This window comes from Xiphophorus hellerii, chromosome 20 (assembly GCF_003331165.1).
Source record: "Xiphophorus hellerii strain 12219 chromosome 20, Xiphophorus_hellerii-4.1, whole genome shotgun sequence".
Lineage (NCBI taxonomy): Eukaryota > Metazoa > Chordata > Actinopteri > Cyprinodontiformes > Poeciliidae > Xiphophorus > Xiphophorus hellerii.
In genome coordinates this window covers 31,055,260-31,069,946 of record NC_045691.1, presented here as the reverse complement: position 1 = coordinate 31,069,946, position 14,687 = coordinate 31,055,260, and the positions used below count along the sequence as shown (strand labels likewise).

Sequence of the window (14,687 nt, the reverse complement as noted above, 5' to 3'; positions counted from 1 at the left end):
ATTACTAAGGGAAACACATTATAAACTTCACTCTGGATATGAAGCATCAGAGATGCATTCAGTGCCTCTCTACTCTTCCTGCAGATTCTGGGACCTTAATTTGCAAAAGAAAAAAAAAGAGAACTTATCTGACAAGATATTGACTCCTTGTGAGGCTCCTGTTGCTTATGACACCATGACTTTCCAAAATTTGACAATAGTATTTTTTTTTCAGCAAAAAGTGAATAAGGCGACTTTCATTGACTGTAACCAATAAAAATGTAAAGAAATAAAGACAGGTTTCACTTTCTGAAATCACGGACAAATAATATCGAACTTTTTCACAATAAAAGAAGTTTGGATTGTCTAGATTTACCTGTATATATATTCACTCTGCCGAAACATAAACTCAAGCTTTTATTCTGAAGGCAACGCAGGTCAGTTTCCGGTAACGGTTTGGCTCCCACAGCCTGGTGCGCATAGGGCGACACACCAGCGCTGCAGACCACCGTGAGCCCCAACACCACCTGAACGCCCCACACACCCTTGTGAAAGTCTTTTACGTTTTAAAAAAATTAAAATAATAACGTTACTGACGGAGAGCGCATGCGCAGAAAACAACTGTCTAGGCTCTATTCAACCAAAAAAAAAAAAAAATTTTAGTGTACGAGTTGCATGTAGTTTGTGATTGATTTAGGTTAAGGTAAGGGTAAGGATGCAGGGAGGGTTGTAGGTAAAGCCTGGTAGAGTTGGGGCCCTGGTAGAGTTGGGGCCCTGGTATAAGGGCCTCAGAATGACCTCCAGCAGCTTTATAAGGAAGCTTCTCCTGCCCCCTGGGTCAGTTCTGCCCCGTTGTGAGATCGTTGAGTCCCAGCCTCTCTCCAGACAGTTTCGTCCACATCTAACATCAAGCTGCTTGGCCTGTAAGCTATAATTAAAAAAAAAAAAGACAAATTACTTCAGGCGTTACTAGAACTCATTTTCATTGATACTTTTTTTTTCGTTTTCTGTTTGGATCTCTGACCAAACAGAAACTATTTTAAGCCTCCTGCTGATAAATGTGGTTCATTGTAAAATATAGGATCACATTTGGTTACCGTCGGTGTGAAAATGACAGAAAATCTTAACTTCTTGACTCTTCTCCAGACTTGTTTGGGTGCTTAGCAAAACAAAAGTACACAGTGACGAAGGAAAAGACCAGCACCAGTCTGAGCTCAGTTCAGGACCGGCTGCAGAGCCCATGTGAGCGTCCTTTGTTTGTGGGCCTTGGCTGCCTAGAAGTGAGGCAGAAGCTGGGTGGCAGGTGCTCTCTCAGCTCCTCCTCCTCCTCCCGTGCTCTTCCTCCTCCCGCTCCCCTTCTCCTCCCAGGGGAGCCGGGCTGTGGGTGGAGTCGTCTTACCAGTAAGAAGAAAGAGGGCTCTCCAGTTCTGCACCGCAAGCAGATCTGATTTGGTTTGGGAATGTCACACAATGCTTCAGAAATCATCACATAATTCCAATTTACTGTGTTTGTGCAAAATACTCGGCAGTCGTGGCTCGTATATTCATGTAAAGAAAAATTCAAAAAATAAAAAAAGACGAGCCTTTCCTTTCTCCCTGCTCATAATAATAATCTGGAACAAAACATTTTTGAAAAAGGTTGAACACAGAGCCAGCTCAGGCACTGCCACAGTTAAACAGCTTTTTATTGTTCAATTTTTCTTTGTACCTTTGAGTTGAGTTTAATGTGTAAAAGTTTGATTGAAATAATAAGCGGTGGGGACGTCCTGCTTGATAAAAGGCTTGTGAGGAATCACAAAAGTTTCAGCAATGAGCGACATCTTAAATCCTTAGTGACAGGTGAACAGGATCATCATGGAGGTTGAGGGGTGGAGCTTAAAGAGAAACTCTACCAATCCTTCAGACTGTTAGGCTGTTTCAGGGTCAGATGTACAGAATATGTATTCATTAGCTGTTCCAGTTTTGGTTTATGGTGAGGGCTCCATGTCTGAGTTCAGTCTGAAACAGGCTTAACGGCTTAACTGAGACTAGATTGTTGCGATGAAGGCGGAGTTTCAGAAAAAGCAGGAGCATCTTAAAGAGACAGAGGCCCAATTTCAAGGCACTAAATTACAAAGTCAAATTTCTTTTAAGTCATTTTTGATATACATAGCATTTATATGACAACTGATGGTAACATAGCTACTTGATTATGCTATAAAATGGAACTATGTGCCTGAAAAACTACATAATACCGGCCCTTTAATGCAGCAGGAAGTCCCCATCAGCTCTTGAGACTAAAATGTCTGCATGTTTTTCTTTGCTAAACAGCTCAAACTCCTTCAGGTTGAATAAAGAGAATCTCTGAGCAGCAGTTTTTAAATCGTGCCACAAATTTTAGGACTGAGACATTCTAACACATGACTACGTTTTGATCTAAGTGTTAATGTAGTTGGCCTCAAACTCTAATCCATTGATCAGTGTACCGCTGTTCAACAGTAGATTTGTGTTTTTCGTAGAACAGCCATCAATATCCCGGCTTTGAGACTACGAACGTAGTCGTTGCTTGTGGGAGTAACAGTTTCCTAGACGTAAAGCTTGCACTTTGCATCGGTCATCACCGTCTAGAAAGACTCACACTTCCCATGTACAGGCTATCATATTTCCGAGTTGTTAAGGACAGCAAGGCAGGTCCAGCTGTGTCCTGAGACTGAATCCATCTGTTGGCCACAGCAGCACAATCAATACTGCTGATATTAATGATGGTTAAAAGCCTACGGAGAAACCGGAGCGATTTTCTTTAGCCTAAAGCATGGGGTGTTACCCCAGGGGATGCTGAATGCCCTGCTTGTCCAATAGTCAGGTCCAGCTAACTTCCCTAAGGTTATGAGTAGATTTTTGATGGGAAATACAGTATATGTCTGCCTTCATTTGAATGCTGTAATAAATTGTAAATGTAGCCTGCACATGTTACTTCTTGATGACTTCACACAATCAAAAAACGTCTCAGCTTAACGATAATAATCTATAAATGTGCAGGCTGCTCCAGGTTGTTCTACAACTAAATATTTAATATGCTGCAAAAACATGAATCCCCATTGCAATTGTAATATCAATGTGTGTATTACAGTGGATCCCATGGTATTGATTGGGATTAGGTACCACAGCCATCCCCGAACAGCTAAAATCTGCAAACCCTTGAGACGGCTTTTAAAAATGCTTAACGCTGCCTATTTTAAATGTTCAAACATTAAATATACTTTAATGTGCGTTAATATTTTCAATGGAAACAACATATGCTAACATCTACGGTTTTTCATACTTACACTCTTAGGGGTGCAGCCAATCAGAGCCAAGAACAATGAATGGTGCTCCCAGATTGACTGCTTTGCAGACGCCAACCAATGGGATTTCAAGTAGCATTATGTCTTGGTATTCTAGCTTCCTAATTGGCTGCACCCACAAGAGCAGAGATAAGGAAGACTGCTTGCTTCTGCAGTAGTGCCAAGACAATTTCCACTGTACATGTTATTGCATATTAAGATGTTTGAACTATTAAAATAGGTAGCTATATGTGTTTTAAGAGGGAGTCTCAAGTAACCCCGTTCCACGGTAACTCCATGGATTAGATCTGATGTGATTGTATTTGAATGAGGAAGTGTGTCTCTTTATGCACAAACGTTTCACAGTCAGTCAATCAAGCTTATTTGTGTGGCACATTTCACTAACAAGGCAGTTCAAAGTGCTTCGCATCATAAAAACACAAAAACACAAAGTCACAGAACACGCAGTGAACAACTGAAACATTACATTTTGCCAAGTCAAAAATCATTACGCATCAAAATGTTGGTCAGTGTTTCATTTATTATAATTTAAAGGGAACAAAGTAGGTGGGTGTTTAGTCTAGATTTAAAGGAACTCGGTGTTTCAGCTGTTTTGCGGCTTTCTGGAAGTTTGTTCCAGATTTGTGGTGCATAGAAGCTGAAAGCTGCTTCACCAAGTACTATAGACTTCCTTGTAAGGCTGGCAGTAAGCTTCAGGGAGAACTCCTGATGGAAGGATCCTCCTGTTACGCCACCAAACTCTTCCATCTCCTGCTACATGATGCGCAGCTAATGTGTGCCGTCATCACAGTGTGACACATTAACGCCCACCACCTTCCTCTGCCCTCCATCTGTCTCTCTCTTGGGGCTTGCAGAGTGACTCCGTAATGAGGTGGCCCGAGCACAGCCAGATAATAGCAGGCGACCATTAGCTCTATTACACCCGGGGAAACACCAGCCACAGCAACAAATAGCACTCCTATTGTTTTCCTGCCCCGCCTCTTCCACTTTGCCTAATCAGAACATTTTTGGGACTCGAGCCATAAACAGGTGGATCAATAATAAAAATGTAACAGCACTATTTTCATGTCTATGAGTGAAAAAGCCGCGTCAGCTCACCTCTGATGTCAACGGAAGCTCTTCCTGTTGCTAGCAGACTACACCGAATAAAGGCAAGCACACTCCTACTTTAATTGGTCAGATTGTGTTGCTATAGTAACAAACACTGAAGTTTAATCCGACTACTGTCAAATGGACCGCTACCTGCTGCAAGGATTTTCCTGTGGTACGTAACTACAAATAATTTTTAAAAATCTACTTTATCTGTAAAATAGATATTTTTTTTTTTTTTAAATCTAATTGATGGATTTTTTTTTGTAAAATATTTTAAATGAAGTACTGCTACTGAGAAACCCAATATCTAAACCTAGGCTAAATGCTGCCTGATTCACTATCGGCTGGATTCGCAAAACAGCCAATCCTGGAGCTGCATTCATTTTCCTCGGCTCTGATTGGCTGAACCTTGATGAACAGAGAAAATGTAGACCTTAGCTGCTGCGGTAGTGCTAAGCTGTTTCGTCTGTGTGTATTAGTGCATATTGAGGAATATTAGGTATTTAAGATATTTGTAAAAGGACCTTTTAAGCTCTTTGCTTAAAAATAGTGGTCCCTATTCTCAGCGAATGGCGGTCCACTGTACACACTGTAATCCTTCATAGTGTTTACACACTGCAGGAAATAAGCTGCTCCCTCAACCCTCCCTCTAAAAGCCCAGACTTATTTTTTTTTCTTCTGCCATATAAAAGGTTTAACAGTTGTCTGACATGTCAGCTAGTGTAAACAATGTTTCCTCTGACTTCTTGTTGCCCTTCTGTTGATCAAAGTTGACAGTGTTATGATTTACTGCTTCTGATTCAATTTCATCTAACTGAAAGAGACGAGTTATAGAAAGGATAAATGATGGGCCTAGTAGTCCAGGCTTGACGGAACAAATACATGAACTAGTTTTTCTCTCTGAATGATATTTTTAATTATGGGAATATTGCAGAGGTGAAAAAAAGTAAGTCATTTTAATGCTGCTATGCCACCTTGATCCCGGCAACGTATTACTTTTCAGTATAAAGCCACGCAGGCTGGGATAGCTTCAGAAATTATATCACTATTTTACAACTGCATTCTGCTTATACTCTGTTACCTTTTATATCAAACAACGCTATAAAAATGTGTCCAAATCCAAATTTGACCTGCAATAGTTTTTGATTGTAAAGTCTAAATGAGCCAAACGGTTCTAATTATCGTAATTCTGTTATCTTGCAGCAAATCTCAGCACTGTGAAAAGCACCTTATCAGCTCAATCATAACCAAATATAAAAGCATGCTAATAACCATAAACTCTTACATGTTTGCCTAAGCTTTTAAAGCAGCAAATTGTGAGAACATGTGGGTGTTTATACATGAACGTTCATTAACTTGCGATGCCCTCCTTCTTCCCTGACACCCAAACCCTCAGTGGCACCTTAGATAATAAATCACTGAATTTAAATGATTCATAAAGATTGCTTTGTGTCTCCACTAAATAATTTATGATGCACTTGTTTTGACCTCAGCTCTCCCCGCCCAGCCCATTCACCTTCACCCATCCACCATGCTTGTCTAGACATCCTGTGCAGTAATTCCCAATTGGGGCTGGATGTGTGGGTAAGTTGTCTGCTTAGTGAGGAACTGCTAGCCATGCGGCACCACCCGCCCCGATGGAGGAGTGGAAGACAGGGACGGAGCTCACATGGGAGGAGGGGAAGTGCGAGACAGAAGTTTGTGCAAGGCCTTCTCGCTACACGCTCTCCGTTTGACGTGACCTCTGTCTCAGGGTCTGCAGTCTCTGTGGGCTGGTCTGAGCGATGTTTTCGGGTGGAATGTCTTTTGACTCTTTATAAGATTGATTGATTTGACCCTTCCACCAGTAACCAGTCTCTGACGTTGCTATGTTATGCTAGTCGTCAGTGGAAGAGTTCCCATTTGTCTTGTAGTGGTTGCGTTGTGTCGGGTGAATCACTTATTTCGGTCTAAAGCTGTCGCTAGCATCTTTAGCGGAGGTCGGCGGGTTCCTTTTTCATTTAGGTCCATCATTGTAACCCAGAAAACAAACAGAAAGCTTAGCTGATTCTGTCAGACGCTCCTTTACGCTCGTCATTTGTGTATCTGACAGGATACATAACTGTGCGCTTGTGGATTTGTTCTTCCAAATCTGGATTTTTAATTTTGTTGACCTTCTTGGGAGTGAATTGGAAAGACATACAGCATCTTTTAAGTAACCCCAAACACTTCCTTTAAACTTAGGGTTTAGAGTTGCCTAGGCTGCTCACGTACCGGATTGGCTTCTTCCTCTGCTGCTCATTAGCACAACTAGACTGTCGCTAGCCTCGAATAAGCTAACAACCAGCAAGCTAAAACTTTCTCAAGAAATATGGTTGGGATACAATATCTGTAAGCTGTAATGGCTAATGACATTAGCATGCTCTAGCTTAAAAACAATATTCAAATTCCTCAAACATGGACTATATAACATACTATTTAAAACCTGGTTAGTGATTTGTGAAACCTTTAGCTGATTAAAGTTGAATGAAGGACCAAAGTTGTGCATTCATTATTGCACCAACTCATTTTAATTAGTTTAGGGCTAATTAAACCTAATTTCCAAACCTATTCAATTCAAACCACTTTCACATTTATCCAGTTATGTTAAGGTGAACCATAATCTTGACTCATTCTCATGTAAGCAGAAACAGTTGTGCTGCTATTTGCTTGGTTTATTAAACCATAAGTTTGATTAGCGCAAAGGGACAAAACAAGTTCTACAAATTATATGACAGAAATCACGGATTGGTCTGAAGCACTCCTCCAGTAAAACTCTGCCACTCCCACCATCCCCACAAAGGATGAGAGTCAATAAAACAACAAAATCCCAGAGGACCAAAGAAATCAGAAGACAGACATAGAGAAAAGGAGATAGCTTTACTATAAAGAAGTTGTTGCTAGCAGAAGTTGCAACATCTCATACACGCATATATGGTGAGTATACTTTTTTTTTCTTGAGTACTTTACAAACGCTTTACTTTGCATGTTGAAGCAAGACTTTAACAAGCTGCTGTGACGCACATGGTAGGTAAAAAAAAAGAGAGATGCAAATATGACAGTTCATAAAAAGCCATACATCATGTGATCAGTCATGTACAAAACCCAGAATCAAAGGTGTATTCTAAAGTTTGAAGCATTTGGAAAGGAAGGGGGAAAAAAAAGAAATTGACATTTTCTTTTAGAATGTGTAACAAATCGGGGGACGGGGGGGTGGAGGGAGAGAACCAAACTAAGAATAGAGGAATGTGCAGATTGTTGCTCGGTTTTGAAGCCGGTTTACTTTTTTGCCCCTGGGGTCGACTCAGGAAGGAACATGTAAGCAGATGCAGCAAGATGAGCGTTTCCAGACTACATCTTGAAGAGGAGGGGGAAAAAAGGACGAAAGTTCCAAGCTGGATCCTTCACTGCTTTCCCTTTCCTTCCTTTCTGCTGCCGCTCCAGTTTCAAGCTTGTCAACATGTCAGTTTAAAGCAACAATACACTACAGAACAATGGCATCCAAGACTTCATCCAACTCATTAAAATTTCACAAAGACAGAGGGGGAAAAAATGGATTTCAGAATGGAATAATGTGGATTTTATTTTGTTTTGAAGTGAGGGTGAATGAGGAAGGCAGCCTGTTAGAGCAATGTGTTTTAGTCTAAAGATCACCTCCTCACAGTTCTGCACATGCACGGATCGTTTTTACAGGAAACCTTCTCAAAGGTTTCTGGAAGAACTTCCTGATTGTGTGATTGGCTAGAGAACACAAACAGTGAAATTATGTGCAAAAATTCTCATTGGTGGCTGTTACGCAATTTGCCAGCAGGCCCTGTTCTATTCTTAGTCTTATTAACAACTCTGAACAAGCATTGGAGCCGGAACACGTTCTGTTGTAGCAATTCAGATCACGAGATATGCTGATGGCTCGGGTAGGTAACCAACTAAATAACACTGATTAGCATAACAGTTTAAAAAATGACATTTAATTTTAGAACCTTTAGTATGTAGTTGAAGGAAAGATTTGCAAACAGTGGCCGTTTTTCCATCAACAATTTTTATACACATTTTGAAGCATTGCATTAGAAAATTTGAAAAAATAAATTCCTCAATTTTGCAAACATTTTTGGCTGTTGGCTTTTCTGGGGAGGGGGGAAAAAAGGCCAATGCGCTAAAGTAGATATGCTGAATGTGCATGAAGACATTTGCTGAATAAGTTCTGACGTAGTGAACCTTGCCTCCTGGGATGGAGGGTCTGTGCCTTAAAGAAGCACAAAACCTGGAAAAATGTCTAAGTCCAACATTACGTTTGCACAATTTGGTTGCTTCGTTCCACACTTGTAGATGGATATGTGCCTCATTCGCATTTTCTTTTTAATTTCTTTTTTGCAAATTTAAAAGTTTGTTCAAAATTCTCGTGACAATTGGATGAAAACGAAATCAATTGTCCGAAAAGGTACCAACTGACCCGCACGAACGGGAAGAATGTGCGCTACCAACATTTACAGAGTAAAGTGACAACAACATGGCTGCACATACAAACATTGCTTTGCGGCTTTCAAATGAGATCCTGGAAGAAGATGAAGGACTTTCCCCAAGTAAAATCAGTCCGAGGTCATTCAGGACTGCTGATGAACGCAAATCTTTGTGCTAATTCCAAATAGATATTTGATTGAATCAAAGGCCAGGGAGATGCCTTGCTGCTTTGCCTGACAGTGCCGGATGGCTCTGTAAAGGCAGCGACGCAGAGAGAAAGTTCACATCAGGTGCACACAGGTGCAGCATGCCTCACAGATCTCAAACACAACAGAGTCGAAGTAATCTGTCACAGGCTAGAGATGCCTTGGGGATACCAACATGTGACTTTGTCTTTCTAGATAAGAACATATAAGGGGAAGAAACAATAATTATTTACAAAATGGTCGGAGATCTTCTTCCAGGACCTGCATGTACAGAATAACTGCCAAACAGTAAATAAGAATAGAGATTTTCTGTACAGTGGGTGGAGTTATATTACATAAACACACAGCAAAAAAAAAAAACATGATGGTGACAACAGGAGCAGAACAACAGACAGAAATGTGGCTGTTTTGATTTATTAAAAACGACATTTTGTTTATTTATTGTTTTGTGTGTGTATGTCTGTTTCCGAAAGGCCAAAATGTTTCTAAAGTTGTTTTTAAGTTTTGGTGTGATTCTATTTCTGACAATGAAATGCAGCCACCATAAAAGGCAAAAATGTGTGTTTTATTTTTAAATTAAATATGAATATGATGTAGAATTAATATTAATACTATTTCTGTAATAGACATATAAATTAAATTAAATATTTACATGGAGTTCCAAGCTAACTAAAAAATGAAAAAATCTGTTATTCATTGAAGAGCTAGACTATGTTCACACAGCAGGTCTAGATACTCAAATCCATTTATTTATTTATTCTGTTTTAATTCATATTACTAACTCAATCTGACCACAATCGACTTCTACTTGAACGGTTTACAATCCCAACGCGACTCACAGGAGAAGAAGAAGAACGCAGACGTCACAGAGCAGCGCTCTGTTTACGGCAGTAACAATGGACGGAGCGGTCTGTGGATCAATCTGAACGTTTATCCAGCAGTGGGAGCTGACAGCATCGTCACAAGGTCATGACAAGACGAGAACTTTCAGGATTACAATGTCCAGACATTGTTTACATCCAGAGCTGCTGCTTCTTTTGGTGCAGCGTTACGACGCACGTCTCGAATCAATGACGTAAAAGTCAGAGAAAATGCGACGCGACGGTTCACACCGCCGATGCTTCTTGAAAACTTTTGGATACGTACGTGATTCAGTACCACATATGGAAGTGGAACAGATCAGATTTTTTCGGGTTCGGTCTGAAACTGTTGGATATGGGTCATATGTAGGGGGGAAAAAAGGGGGAAAGTCGAATTTGGGTCGCCTTTGCCTGCTGTGTGAACGTAACCTCAGATAGTGCCATTGAGTGGAAGGAGCAACACTCTTGAGGGCTAAAATAAAGTAATGCATTGGATAAATAATTTGGTAAGTAATCAATATAGGAACCAAAACTATTCCTACTGGGGATTTTTTTTGTTTTGTTTTCTTACTGTACACTGAATCGACCAATCAGCTTGGACAAATGTAAAATACTGAGCCTTCCTCTTCAAAAACAACATATTAGCATATGTCATTTTAAAGCGATTCAGTTAATTATGACCGTACTGTAAAACTTCTACTTTAATAGTAGCATGAGAACAAATGACTTATCATAAAGGCTCTGCAAAGAGGAGCAAATGGCAGAAAAACGCAAAGGTGTGGATTTGTTCATCCAGTTGGGTTAAGACAAAACATGAACGATTTTACAGGTCATGTGAAGGCAAATAAATGCACAATTTTTATCTGCTTTTAAATGTCGTGGTGATGTGACAATATCTCATTCATTGACGTTTGCTTGGTTTATAGTGGAGACAAACATCTGACTGTTGGCTGTAAGGCGAAACCAAAGGATGTAAGCAGCATAAACCCACTTTAAATCTGGACACACCTTGGTTTTTCGTCCACAGGGAGAATTTAAAGTCTGCTTTCACCGTCTAAAATGTCCAATGTGAGTGTGTGTGGGTGTGTGTGTGTGTGGGTGTGTGTGATGCAGATTTTTATTCCCTTTTCTGTCATGAACCCAAATGTTGTTGCTACAGATTTTGATGTTTTATTAATAGTGTGCAACAACTTTGAACTCAAAATAAATAAAGAAAAAAGTGAGGCGCCATGGCAACAAAGAAACAGAGCGGTGGTGGCTTGCTTGCTTATGAGGGAGTTAACTGGGTTTGATATTTTGGTGTTTCTTGCTAAAACTACCATTTCTGTTTAGTGCACATGTCTTACTATCATGCTCCAAAATATTAGTTTTTTTCTCATTATTATTCAAAAGATGGACTTTTTTTTACAGTAGAATGCAAGAGGGGCTGAAGCCTGTGCAGGTGCTGGATTCTCTCTCTCTCTTTTTTTTATAACAAGACATTAAAAGGTTGGATTGAACATTGGAGACGAACATGTCAATAAAAACACGTGGTTTCAGATTTAAGATGGCTAACAGAAACCTAATGTTATGTTTTCATATACCAGATTAAACTCAAAATGTTATGGAGGTTGTGCATAGTTTCAAGGGGCACTAAAATGTGTGCCAGGACTGTGTACAGCATTTATTAGGATTCAATACATCATCTACCAGCTGTGGAAAACAAAAAAAAAGAAGAAAAGAAAATCGTTCACTGCGCAGTAAGTATCAATATGATAAACATATCTGCCAGCATCTTGTTCAGATTAACGGTGAGAGGCTGATATGTCACAGGATGGGGTCGGAGTGGACTCAGGGATTCAGATTCAGAGGAGCATCTCAGGCAGAGCAGCGGCAAAATGATAGGGTGGGAGGGGGAGACAGAAAACCCAACAAAAGAAACCAAGACTGCTTGCTGATGCATCCAAAGCCGCCACTGAAGGCACACTTCAAAGTTTTGCATGGGTGAAGAGCAGACGAGCAGGCGCTACGGAGACGACTTCTCCTCTCCGTCCAACGATCGCCTCCGACAGATCATGTAATCAGAGCCAAGAAACGGAAAATTAAAGGCTTGTGATCTAAGCTTACCCACCCTCCCACCCCCGTGTTCGTCTTTATTTCTACGGAGGACAGCCTGTTTAGTCTCCAGACAGAGCCTCCTGCGTTTCTGCGTGTACCGTGTTTAGATACTCGTATAATCAAGTGTGTGTCTTGTGTACGGTGAGGTGTGGAAGGGCGTTGGGGAGTCCTGCAGCGGCTCCGCTCCACTACGCCAGCGAGTAGATGGCGTTGACAGGAGAGGTGGCCTCGGAGCTCTCGTTTCCCTCCGTCTCGTCCTTGTCCTTCTTCACCGTGTACTGGCCGATGAAGGAGCCGTCCTCGTTGAACTGGCCATCGCCGCCTTCGCCGTAGTCCACGAGGCTGTCGTCGCTCTCCTTCACGTTGCCGTCCAGCGAAGTCTGGCTGCCCTGCAGAGGCTTGTTGTCCTCGTCGCTGCTGCAATGACCAGCAGAAAGGTTAGAGCTTCAGAGACCAGTGTGTCCTCTTGACATGCCAGTGGGACATAGAGAACTTGTCACCAGTTAGAGCTCCAGTATGCAGCTTTCATAAAACCATGTTTTTTACATATTTGTTAAAGCTGTCGCTGTGTCGTGCCGTCTGAAGAAACACACTGCTCCCAACCAAAAGGAACCAATCATAGGCAGGAGGAGGGGCTTAGCTCTGTCAATCAACCTCATGTATTTATTGCTAAATGTGCTGATGCCAGAGAAACAACATATGGTTGATATCGGTGGCCATACTAATTAGTTTAGTGTAGCAAAGAGCAAAAAAGGGAAGGGGGGGGTGAGTTGTACACACATGGGGATGATTGACAGCACTAAGACCCTCCTCCAGGCTCTGATTGGTTGTTTTTAGTTAGCCCTGGGAACTCTGGGAGAAAGCAGAGGAGTTAAATTTTTTTCACAGATTATTTGTTACTATCACAACATAGTGACCGTTTAAACAAATATGTAAAAAAAATTACTATTTTCATACAAGTTAAACACTGAGGCTTCAAAGGCATACGATGTAATGATTGCTGGAGAAGAATAATTTTTCTGGTTCACTTTGTCCCACATTTTTTTGAAAACTGGTTCTGGATAATCCACGCGACCCAAATGCTTCTCTAATCGTCACCACTGCCTCAACAGATTAATTACGTACTGGATACATCTTTATGTGCTGCTGTTCTCCAACTTCTTCACAATTTAATTCACGCACAATTTTTCTTTCAACTACCATGATTTAATAAGATATTCTAAACCATTGCTCCTCCCTCTGGTCTATTTACAAATCAATTTTCATTTCAATAAACCATAAAACAAAGATGGAGCAGAGCAAGCAAGGTTGTGTTGCAGCACAATAAATGTGAAGTTTATGAAAGTGCAGCTCTGTTATAAGAAAATATTTCACAATAAAAAAAAGACAATCAACCTCTTTGTATTTTTATATTTTTAATCAACTGTTCAGTCATTTGAAATATTTCACAGGTTTGTGTTTTTATTGCTATTTTCCTGTGACAATCACAAGGTTTTTTTCTGATAGTTAAATGAGGGCAAAGTGTCGACATGCTGCCACCTGGTGAACCAGAAACAAAAGAACTGTCCTGAAAATATGCAAATAGCATCTCCATCCATCCATCCATTTTTCTAACACCCTTGTCCCTAGTGGGGTCAGGAGGGGTGCTGCTGCTTATCTCCAGCTAACGTTCCGGGCGAGAGGCGGGGTCACCCTGGACAGGTCGCCAGTCTGTCGCAGGGCACAAATAGCATCTCTCTAGGAACAAATTTAAATGAGAAATTATGTTTCTGTTTGCCCATATTTATTTATACTTTTAGGCAAACTACAGCCAGAGAAAATTGCTTGGCTTTCTCATTGTTTGCAAATTGTGCAGAAAAAAAATACCGTCTGCTGAAACCTAGACTTTTGGTGCATGGGTAAAAAAAAAAAAAAAAAGGGGAAAAAAAGGGGGAAACAGTGACCTCTAGTGTTGATTGGTGATTGGTTACAAATAAAATGAGTCCCAGAAGTTCATCCTCTCTTCCTCTGAAGTCTAGCAGATACTATTTTCCTCATCTCTTCTCAAAACAAATAAGTTGTCGCAATTATTTAAAAATCATGTTTTCCCTTTTTAAATACAAAAATTCAAACCTGACGAGCGTGGGACATTCCAAGAGATGCGTCGCATGCAGAGATCGATGAGCATAACAGAATGAAACCGAAGCAAATCCACTGTTACTGGGAAAGCAGTGGGATGGAGGGCTCAGCAGCGCGCCGCCATCAAGACTTAATAGCGCACAAGAGCTTTTATTATTCCCATGACATTACAAGTTAGAAAAGAAATATAAATATAGAAGACATGACAATTTGTGATACGTTCAATAGTTTTTTCTCTCCAAACAAACTAGTTGCAGGGACGTTTTATTCTGCTGTCATTTACCATCCGCAGCATCTGTTGTTCATATAAAATTGACTTTCTGATGTGATTCCTAAAAGGACAAGTAACTTCTCTGTGGCGACTTCGACTCCAGACCTCGGTTCCTTTGTCACAAGTCTTTGTACCCTTCCTGTCTGATTATTGTTAAATAAATAAAAAACAGATTTTTTTTTATTTTTTTAACCCTTTCATGCATAGTGGTCACTACAGTGGACAGATATCTAAAAGCCATTTTCTTGTGCTTCCTGTGGATTTT

The 14,687-nt window shown here is 40.6% G+C and overlaps 1 protein-coding gene across 29 annotated transcripts in view; it reads right to left on the bottom strand.

The window, feature by feature from the left end:
* Window positions 1-7,273: 7,273 nt before the first annotated feature.
* The window catches only part of nfasca (neurofascin homolog (chicken) a), a 113,639-nt gene continuing 106,225 nt past the window's right edge, over window positions 7,274-14,687 (bottom strand). For 27 of the 29 annotated variants that reach the window (XM_032548535.1, XM_032548536.1, XM_032548538.1 and 24 more), the window contains one exon: window positions 7,274-12,450. In XM_032548535.1, coding sequence (XP_032404426.1) covers window positions 12,222-12,450 — 229 coding nt within the window. In that variant the 3' untranslated portion in view covers window positions 7,274-12,221. The remainder of the gene's footprint in view (window positions 12,451-14,687) is intronic. The other 2 variants (XR_004336984.1, XR_004336986.1) reach the window with 2 other exon arrangements.